This window comes from Pongo abelii, chromosome 5 (genome assembly GCF_028885655.2).
Source record: "Pongo abelii isolate AG06213 chromosome 5, NHGRI_mPonAbe1-v2.0_pri, whole genome shotgun sequence".
NCBI lineage: Eukaryota > Metazoa > Chordata > Mammalia > Primates > Hominidae > Pongo > Pongo abelii.
Window position 1 is genome coordinate 108,713,544 of NC_071990.2, and position 10,492 is coordinate 108,724,035.

The 10,492-nt window shown below is 47.5% G+C and overlaps 1 protein-coding gene across 4 annotated transcripts in view; it reads left to right on the top strand.

The window, feature by feature from the left end:
* The window catches only part of SOBP (sine oculis binding protein homolog), a 145,262-nt gene extending 143,018 nt beyond the window's left edge, over positions 1 to 2,244 (top strand). For all 4 annotated transcript variants that reach the window (XM_002817215.6, XM_063724931.1, XM_063724930.1 and 1 more), the window contains one exon: positions 290 to 2,244. In XM_002817215.6, coding sequence (XP_002817261.3) covers positions 290 to 2,242 — 1,953 coding nt within the window. In that variant the 3' untranslated portion in view covers positions 2,243 to 2,244. The remainder of the gene's footprint in view (positions 1 to 289) is intronic.
* The last annotated feature ends 8,248 nt before the right edge of the window (positions 2,245 to 10,492 follow it).

Sequence of the window (10,492 nt, forward strand, 5' to 3'; positions counted from 1 at the left end):
CCCTTTTCTCAGAACCATCTTTAAGTCATGCTTAAAGGGGACAACACAGTTTCTTTAAGAAGAAAGAATAGGAGGTTGTGATAATTGGTATTCTGAAGGGCTCATATTTATAAAGCCAACCCATCATTTTACAAACATTTCAGAATTTTACCTTTTAGAAGGAAACAGTTCTGCCTGTTTGAGAAGTGCTGGTAAAGTTTAAAAGAACCTTTATGTGAAACACGAAACGTCATCTACCCAGGTAAATTGCTTGTCTTACCTGTTGTGGTTTTTTATTACTGTGTTGTAGGTATGTGACTGGTGTAAGCACATAAGACACACAAAAGAATACCTGGATTTTGGGGACGGGGAAAGAAGGCTTCAGTTCTGCAGTGCAAAATGTCTCAATCAATACAAAATGGACATTTTCTACAAAGAGACCCAGGCCAATCTTCCAGCTGGGCTGTGCAGCACATTACACCCTCCCATGGAAAATAAAGCAGAAGGCACCGGGGTGCAGCTGCTCACTCCAGACTCTTGGAATATCCCGCTAACAGATGCTCGGAGGAAGGCCCCCTCCCCGGTGGCTACAGCTGGCCAAAGCCAGGGCCCTGGCCCGTCGGCGTCCACCACCGTCTCTCCATCTGAAACTGCCAACTGCTCTGTCACTAAAATCCCCACGCCAGTGCCCAAGTCCATCCCCATCAGCGAGACTCCAAATATCCCTCCTGTCTCCGTCCAGCCACCTGCTAGCATCGGGCCTCCCCTTGGCGTCCCGCCTCGCAGCCCTCCCATGGTGATGACGAACCGCGGCCCGGTGCCGCTGCCCATCTTCATGGAGCAGCAGATCATGCAGCAGATCCGCCCGCCCTTCATCCGCGGGCCTCCACACCATGCCTCCAACCCCAACAGCCCCCTATCCAACCCCATGCTTCCCGGCATCGGGCCCCCGCCCGGTGGCCCCAGAAACCTGGGCCCCACTTCCAGCCCCATGCACCGGCCCATGCTATCGCCCCACATCCACCCCCCGAGCACCCCCACCATGCCCGGGAACCCCCCAGGCCTGCTGCCCCCACCGCCCCCGGGCGCCCCGCTGCCGAGTCTTCCCTTCCCGCCAGTGAGCATGATGCCAAATGGCCCGATGCCGGTGCCCCAGATGATGAATTTCGGGCTGCCGTCGCTTGCCCCGCTGGTGCCGCCCCCGACCCTGCTCGTGCCGTACCCCGTGATCGTGCCCCTACCGGTGCCCATCCCCATCCCCATCCCTATCCCTCACGTCAGCGACTCCAAGCCCCCCAACGGGTTCTCCAGCAACGGGGAGAACTTCATTCCGAGCGCCCCTGGCGACTCCGCGGCGGCGGGCGGCAAGCCAAGCGGACACTCCCTGTCCCCCCGGGACTCCAAGCAGGGCTCGTCCAAGTCCGCGGACTCGCCCCCCGGCTGCTCTGGCCAGGCCTTGAGCCTGGCGCCCACGCCCGCCGAGCACGGCCGGAGCGAGGTGGTGGACCTGACGCGGCGCGCGGGCAGCCCCCCGGGCCCCCCGGGCGCGGGCGGCCAGCTCAGCTTCCCAGGCGTGCTGCAGGGCCCGCAGGACGGCGTCATCGACCTGACCGTGGGCCACCGGGCCCGGCTGCACAATGTGATCCACCGCGCGCTGCACGCGCACGTCAAGGCGGAGCGCGAGCCGGGCGCCGCGGAGCGCAGGACCTGCGGAGGCTGCAGGGACGGCCACTGCAGCCCGCCCGCCGCCGGCGACCCAGGCCCGGGCGCCCCGGCGGGCCCCGAGGCGGCCGCGGCCTGCAACGTCATCGTGAACGGCACGCGCGGCGCCGCCGCCGAGGGCGCTAAGAGCGCGGAGCCGCCTCCCGAGCAGCCGCCGCCGCCACCGCCGCCCGCGCCCCCCAAGAAGCTGCTGTCGCCTGAGGAACCGGCGGTGAACGAGCTAGAGTCGGTCAAGGAGAACAACTGTGCTTCCAACTGCCACCTGGACGGGGAGGCGGCCAAAAAGCTGATGGGCGAGGAGGCCCTGGCGGGGGGCGACAAGTCAGACCCAAACCTTAATAACCCCGCGGACGAGGACCATGCCTATGCTCTGCGGATGCTGCCCAAGACCGGCTGCGTGATCCAGCCTGTGCCAAAACCCGCGGAGAAGGCTGCCATGGCGCCGTGCATCATCTCCTCGCCCATGCTCAGCGCCGGGCCCGAGGACCTGGAGCCGCCGCTCAAAAGGAGGTGCCTCCGAATTAGAAATCAGAATAAGTAAAAGGTTTGTATGTCCGCCGGGCGCTCCTCCGCACCAGCCAGTGCACCTCTCCTTACTTCTGACAAGGCAGAGGCGAGAGTTGTAATTATAGTCATGATTTTACCGTGTGTGTTTTATATTGCACCCGGTGTGGTCACGCTATCAACATTATGAGCCAGCAGCTCTGATGCTGAGTTATTCAGTAGCATCATTCCCATTTTACAGCCGAGGAAACTGAGCCACAGCGTGTGAGTGCCAAGCCTCGGGTCACTTACTTGAGGGGAGAGCTCAGTGTCCAACCTGTCATGAAATACTGTCTCTCCAATTACACTTTATTATCATGCTCATCTCCGTACATCACCCTATTGGAGAAGAGGAGGATGGGGGGGAGGGAGAAGAGATTAACTTGGGACACCTAAATGTGTGATCATGAGGTTGCAGGGCAGTGGTGAAATGTCCAGTGAACCCATGAGCTGGGCCACCTACTAAATAGAGCTGGTTGCCTCATTGGCAGAATGTCACCAAATTTTCTTGATAAGGACGGGATTCCATTTGTAAAGTGAGAATGAAACCTAACTCTTACATGCATATGTCAACTGAACCCAGGCCACTGAGTCCTATTTGCCTGGCAGGGTGTCTTTCCTGTTCATGGGGTCTCCTTCCTGCAGTTTGGCACCAAGCAGCATCCCTCAGGGTAGGCCTCAAGCATCACTGACCAGCTTTGCTCTCTCCCCCTTTTGGGGCCCAGCGGCTCAGCTAATGAGTTGCTCACCTTTGCAGGTAATGGGAGGCTTCCATAGGGAAGAGGGTGGCATTGCTAAAGTGAGTGACACTGCACATCTCTGATCTCATAGACAGACTCCTGCCTAATGCCAAGTGAGCCGCTGAGAGTGAGTTAAATTTTTCAGTATTGGGAAGGGGAACTAACATGAGTGCCTGTCATAGGCAGAGGTGGCCTCATTTGCTCCTCCTGCCAATCCTGGTGGAATAGGCATCATCTGTATCTCACCAAGGAGGCAGATGAAGCTTAGATACTGTGCCCGAAGCAGAGCTGGTACGTGGGGAAGCAGTATTCAACTCAGGCCTGTCGGACACAGCCCAAGCTCTCCCCTCTATCCAAGCGGGCATCAAACAGGCCAAAATTCAGTTGAGTTTATCAACTTCTTATGGAGAGGAAGAGGAGAGATGAGCATTTGTTGAGCACCTAACTTGTACACTGCCCTTTCCAGGGACTAGGGACATACAAAGGCAAATATGATGGCGTGCCTCCATCTGGTGGGAGTGCAAACTCCAGAAGGAAGGAAGCGGGGGCCAGGAGAGTGGATCTCGTAAGATGAATAATTGCTCACATTTGTATGCAGGCTGTCTTCTAAGTGTTTTTCAGTAGTATTTATTTGGATCTGGATCCATAGGACAATTATCGTCTTCATTTTATTGATGAGGAAATCAAGACAGAGACATTAAAGTAACTTGCCCAAGATTTTACCAAATTAGCAGAGTTGAGATGCAAATCCAGGCTGTCTGACTCCAGAGCTGCATTTTTTTAAAAACCACTATAGGAGAATAGGCTAATTAGTTTCTTTGTTACCCTACATACTAAAATTGTTTTACCCACCTCAGTGGGTAAAACAACCCTCAGTTGTCGTAGGGGAAAGTTTCTTAAAAAACAAAAATTGAGTCTACCTCCTAACTTCTCTAAGTGTTCAGACAGTTGAATTCTTGTTTCTGCAGCACCAACAAGCTTACATTACCAACTCATTACTCCACAGTGGGAAATACAAACGTGGAGCACAGCACTTGCTGTGGTATGTCCAGTCCCTGGTCTCTAAGTTGGGCCCCTAGCATAGCCAGGAGATTGCTTGGGAAGCACAGACCAGAGCAAGGAGACTTGTCGGTTGTGGAAGAAAGGTTTCTCAGCCACCATCGTTCGAGGTTTCCTTTTCCTCTGATGGCTTTGCCAGTAGAGGAAGAATACTAAAAATGAGTTCACCATTCCTTCTTGATTTTACATCTACAAGTTCTGCTGCCTGAAGACAGATGGCCTCAGCCTTCTCACAGTCACCTCAATTGAAAATGCCCCTGATTTCTTCACGAGAGTAATTTAATCTAGTTGACAAAGCTGTGAGTAATGGGAAGGTGTGTGACAAAAAAAGTGACGGCCTTCAGAAAGTCAGAAAGCATTGAGAATTGTCACTTTAAACACATTCTAATATCACTCATTCAGGTGAAGCTGAAAGAAGAATGGGAGGGTGAGAGATTTTACTATTATACCATCACTGGAGTGAGAAGTGACCAGGTCAAGAATAGTGACGCTAACATATGAGTAGCATGGGACCAAAATAACATAAAAACATAAAGTATACGATGGCTATTTGGATGATATATGTTTCTGAATAAAGAATCAGTCTTGTATGTGGACCAGAATCATTAAAAATATTGACCTGGCTCCAGCCAATTTCAGAAGATGTGGTGATGAAATTGCCCACTACCTCTTGAGATTGAAGAGTTCTTTCAATGATGGGTCCCCCAAGAAATTACAGCTTTTCTTTAAAATCAGAAATACTCAGGCTTTGTCAGCTATGAAAGGGTGACAAGGCAAGTGATTTAAGATGGGGGAAAAACCACCTTTCCTTCACTAAATCACATTTCCTATTGCCCTCAGAAGTTCCGTGTCACCTCACAGCACAGTCTCAACCTGCCACAATTTACTCACATTCTCTGGCCCTTCCTGGTTTGTTTTATTTGTTTGTTTATTTATTTAGTTGTGTATTATTATTTTTTGAGACAGAGTCTAGCTCTGTCACCCAGGCTGGAGTGCAGTGGTGCGACCTTGGCTCACTGCAACCTCCGCCGCCTGGGTTCAAGTGATTCTCCTGCCTCAGCCTCCTGAGTAGCTGGGACTATAGCCACGCGCCACGATGCCTAGCTAATCTTTGTATTTTTAGTAGAGACAGGGTTTTGCCACGTTGGCCAGGCTGGTCTCGAACTCCTGACCTCAGGTGATCCACCTACCTCGGCTTCCCAAAGTGCTGGGATTACAGGTGTGAGCCAACGCGCTCAGGCCCCTTCCTGTTTTTTTGTGCACATGTGGTGCTGTTTTTCTTCTTTGCCTTCAGAAACCCAGACCGTTCATATGGTTGGGGAAATTGGAAATGTATCCACTAAATAAAGGACCATATGGCTTTTGTGCCCTGATGCTGAACACTGGTGACAAGTTAAAGCCAAAGTGGAAAGCGTTACAAACCAAAAGCAAAACTCAGGCTGAGATGTGGTGGGTGAGGTGCAGGTGAATGATTTCTCCCTGTGCTTGTTGGTGATTCATTATATATTGTTTCTCATATATATTCATTATATATTATATAGGATAATCTGTCAATAACTTCGGTCAGCATCTTCATTCTTCTCACTATGTCTGCCTTTTTCATACTGTAGTACTATTTTATTATTTTTATTTTATTTTATTTATTATTTTTTTGAGACAGAGTCTTGCTCTGTTGCCCAGGCTGGAGTGCAGTGGTGCAATCTGGGCTCACTGCAACCTCCGCCTCCTAGGTTGAAGCAATTCTCCTGCCTCAGCCTCCTGAGTAGCTGGGATTACAGGCACATGCCACCATGCCCAGCTAATTTTTTATATTTTTGGTAGAGATGGGGTTTCACCATGTTAGCTAGGCTGGTCTCAAACTCCTGACCTGAAGTGATCTGCCCACCTTGGTCTCCCGAAGTGCTGGGATTACAGGCGTGAGCCACCGCGCCCGGTCTGTAGTACTGTTTTAAAAAATCATTTAAAATAGATCAAAAGCAGACCAAAGTATCTAGAAATTAGCAACCGAGGCAGCTACAGTTGTCTTCAAGGAAGTCTTATTTGCTAGTTCTTTGTAAATTACAGGGTTTTTTTCCCCATTTGGAAATTATTCTGTTCCTGGTTACCTGCCTTTATGCATTCTTGTGTGTTGATATGATTACAAATGATTTCAGTGGACAGCTATTTTCCCCAGATGCAGAACTAATTAAGTTTAGTTGAAGATTTTAAAAGGTTGTAAACTTCCTTTGATCTTCAACTTTTAAGACTCCAAATACCAGTTCTGCAGCTTCTGTAAGCTGGAAAAGATATCCCCCCAAATAATAAGGAAAACAATGTATAAACATTTTCCAAACTATTCTATCCACAAAGAATTCCATTTATAAATGGAATACTCCCTTCTTTGCCTTTGCCTAGGAGCTTGGGGGATAGCTGTTTGTATTTGTACATTTTCTGAATTTCTACAGTTTACACTTGTTTATGGTACATTGGGGAGTTCAGAGTAACCATTTGCAAATGTTTGAAGATATTCAAAAGAAAATATTCCCCCTCCTCAGTTTTCCAGGGAAATGACATAGACTCTTTAAGTAAAATAATCAATGGAAAAAATGTGTACAAGGAGTAACCCTTTCATCATCACTTTTTCCATTCTCAAGGAGCAACAGGTCCATACAACTTTCCACCTTTGTGGCTCCCAAATTTCTAAGTTTGAAAAACCAGAAAGAAAATATGAGACCCTTTTTCCTGGTCCCAATTCCATGATACTACTCCAGGCTCAGCAGGGGGGACTTGACTTCTTATTTTCTCAGGGAAAGCTGGAGGAGGCACCTGTAGTTTGGCTTTTTGGAGTTTAATTATTAGTCTGGTCACGGAGCCACAGTCCTAGAAACAACTGTTCCAAGGCAAGGAGTTTGCTTCATTGGGGAAGCCAAAAGGGTGGAGGTCACAAATAAGTTTTTTGCCAATTTAGTTTCTCAAACTGAGAAGTTCAAGAGAGGAGGCTGTCTGGGAGGAGGTTGGGAAGTCAGTCCATACATTCGAAACAATACTGTAGGTGCCTACTTTTAAAACAAGGAAAAGAAGGAAAACTGAGAGTGACAAGAGGAAATCAGTATGAATGGGATGTGCTCGGATCCTGTGTCAGACTTGTGCTATCTAATGGTCCAGTACTTGACTATTTGGGAATATTAATTGGTGACAATCCCTAAGTTAAGTGTTAGCTTGTCTGTTAGGATGCACTTGGCACATATAGTTCTAGGTAGAGGTACTTCAAAGAGCCAGAAAGAAGACACCAGGTCTGTGTCATGGACACATGTGACTGGGAGGACCTGGGAGTGTGCTTCCTGTGATCATTTCAGACTTGTAGAGGAAAGTTTTCTGGAATGAATGGTGTCAAGATTGGCCTGAGATATGTCCCATTCAATGCTGCTGGGACCATGTTAACCCTTATGACCAGGGACTTGGAGGGAAGGTTTTAATGTACAAGCATCCACCTTTTATATATGATGTCAATCAGGTTATGACGGAATATGAAATGACATCTGTGGCTGGATATTTATTACTTTCAGATGTACCCATAACCTTCCATCTTCAGCAGGACTGGGACTAGAGTGAAGCAAAAGAAAGGCTTAGGGCAGAGACTTTGAGGAGGCATCCACTCAGGGTCATGCTAGTGCAGCACTGGTCCTGGCTCTGTCTCCAGATCCATATGGCAGCTCCCTAAAGCTGGTCTCCTGGCCCCCTGGACTCGTCCATGGATGGCCTTCAGCAACTCCCCCTGAAATTTCATGGAAAGTTTTATGTGCCTATGCACAGAAGCATTTTCATGGGAGAAGAGGTCCATAGATTTTGGCTCCAGAAAAAGTATGCTCTATATCTCTGAAGGATTATCTTATCTTATTATGGAGCAATATCTGAGTTGAAATTTTTCTTGTTTCTCTGAGGAAGCTGAATTAATGGAAAGTTTCTCTTAAAACTTAGAATATGTTGTTTGGCAATTTCTGCTGTGGAGCTAATATTGCAGAATCAAAGTTGGAGCTACATCATGTAGCACTTGCCTCAATAAGATTGCCTTAGTGACACAATGCAAAAGGTTATAGACTTTTCTTCAAGTTACCATTTCCCACAAGGGCCTATGATGAAAGAAGAAAAGAGAAGCAAGAAAAGAAATAAGCTAGATACTTCCCCAGCACTTGGACCTTCAAAATTTGTACGATATAGGGAGACGCTGTTCTTCTGTGGAAAGATCTTCTACCCTGCCACTGAGGCCAAGAAAGCAGAATGGCCAGAGTCAGAGAGGTGGACAGGTTGGTGAACACCAGGGCATTGATGTGGCAGTGTCTGGGAGCGCTGCCCATGCTCCCTAGCTCACCAGTATGCCTCTTTACTTGGAGAGGCTGCACTTGGAAAGAGAGACGCGTTCGGCCAGCTATTAACCAGCCGTTGCCCAGGAGGGCACTGGAAATCAGTTCCCTGACTGGTTTCCAATGAGTCACTCCCTCGCCGGCCTAAGCTGCTGCCTGTGCACCATGTTCAATCACTTACACCTACCTTCATGCAGACAAGTGCTGCAGAGGGGCAGAGATGTCTGAGGACCAAAATACACTGCACCGTGGAACACTTACCTCATGTTGTGGAACACTTACCCTCACCCGAACGCCGCGCCTTTTCCAGACTTTCCTGTCTAAGAGATCGTGCCAAAGGGACGGGGGTGGCCATGCTGTTTTCTTTTACCATGTCCTGCACAACTTATTTTGTATCCTTCAGTTGCCGTTTTAAGTGCATAGCACTTTCTATGTGGATGGGTGTTAAGGCAATGCATTCTGCATGTGTAAACTTTTTCTTAGTGCCTCAAAGGGCATAAACGAAATTCATTCAGAGAAAGAAAGAAATTAGCTTTAGAAAATAAACAATTTAGCACTGGCATTGTTTAACAGGGTCCCATTCTCAAAGAAATGGGGTAAATGCCATTTCAGACACCAGCTCTGAATACTAACTGCAGAGCTCTTCTCCAGATTTGTGGATTTCCATAGCACAGAAAAAAAATAGGGTGGGGTCGGGTTTGGGAACATGAGACCATCAACAAGAAGGAGAAGTACACACACATGCACAAAACTTATTTCAAGGGTCATCGAAAAGATTCTAGTGAAAAATGACTGGAGCAAAAGCAAATGACAATAACAAAAACTTGGAATTATTCTCTAATGCTTTAAAATAGTCTCGAGTGTACTGCATAGTTTAAAATTGGAAATCAGTCAAGTTACCTAACTCTGCCACTCCTTGGACTGAATTATAATCATAAGCAAAAAATGCTTGTGCAATTGTACTGTGTGGCCCAGATGTACAGCCCTGAGTAGAGAGATGGGGGCAGAGCAGACCTGGCTTGCCAGGTAGCCAAGGGGTCAGGGCTGGGGCAAATCAAAGCTTCCAGTGCTCCCAGCCTCATTCCCATCCAGATATTTGGCTGCACCAGCACTAGTTGTCTCATCATTTTCCCCTCTGAACCTCTGGTTTGTTGTCTGTCCTTGATATAGTAAGCTGTGTTTTGTTTTGGGTAAAAAGGGAAGTAAGAATGCGACTGATAGTATTTAAAGAACAAAAGGGAGAAATGCTTCATGAATTCATTTGATATGGAACATTGACCTAACATCCAAAAAAATACAACTAAAAAGTAGATCTTTCCCTCATTTGCATGGCTTATTTCCCCAGACATGTTTTTGGTATTGAAAATGAATGGTATTCCCATACAACATGTGTCTCAATTTGTAATGATATCCTCCTTGCAGCTGGCTTAGTTCTGCAAGTGTTTCTAAAATGTTACTGTCTTAAATTTGAACCAACCTACAATAACAAATTATCTAGAAGCAAAGTGGCTAAACGGCATTTGGTGAGAGAAGGGGAAACCCTATATTTCATCCTTCAGCTCTTGTTTTAGAAATTCAGACTGTAACATGATCTTTTTCTAAAGAAATCTACACATGCACGCTTTAAAAATTGTGCAGATTGGGTGTTGTGGGAGCAAGAATGATCAGGTTTAAGTTTCTCTGCAAAGCTCTGCATCCCATCAACAAGGCTTTTGATATTTTAAACCCGTATTTAGAGTAATTTCAAGATACTTGGAGCACATGTGGTTAAATGTAAAACTTTGTCATTATAATGTGTTAGATGCTTATACTTTAAATATTTATAAGCTTTTTTTTTTATTTTTATTTTTTTCTGAGACGGAGTTTCACTCTGTTGCCAGGCTGGAGTGCAGTGGCGCAATCTCGGCCCACTGCAACCTCTGCCTTCTGGGTTCAAGCGATTCTCCTGCCTCAGCCTCCCAAGTAGCTGGGACTACAGGCACGTGCCACCACGTCCAGCTAATTTTTTTTGTATTTTTAGTAGAGATGGGGTTTCACCATGTTGGCCAGGATGGTCTCCATCTCCTGACCTCCCATGCCACCATGCCCGGCCTTTATAAGCCATTTTAA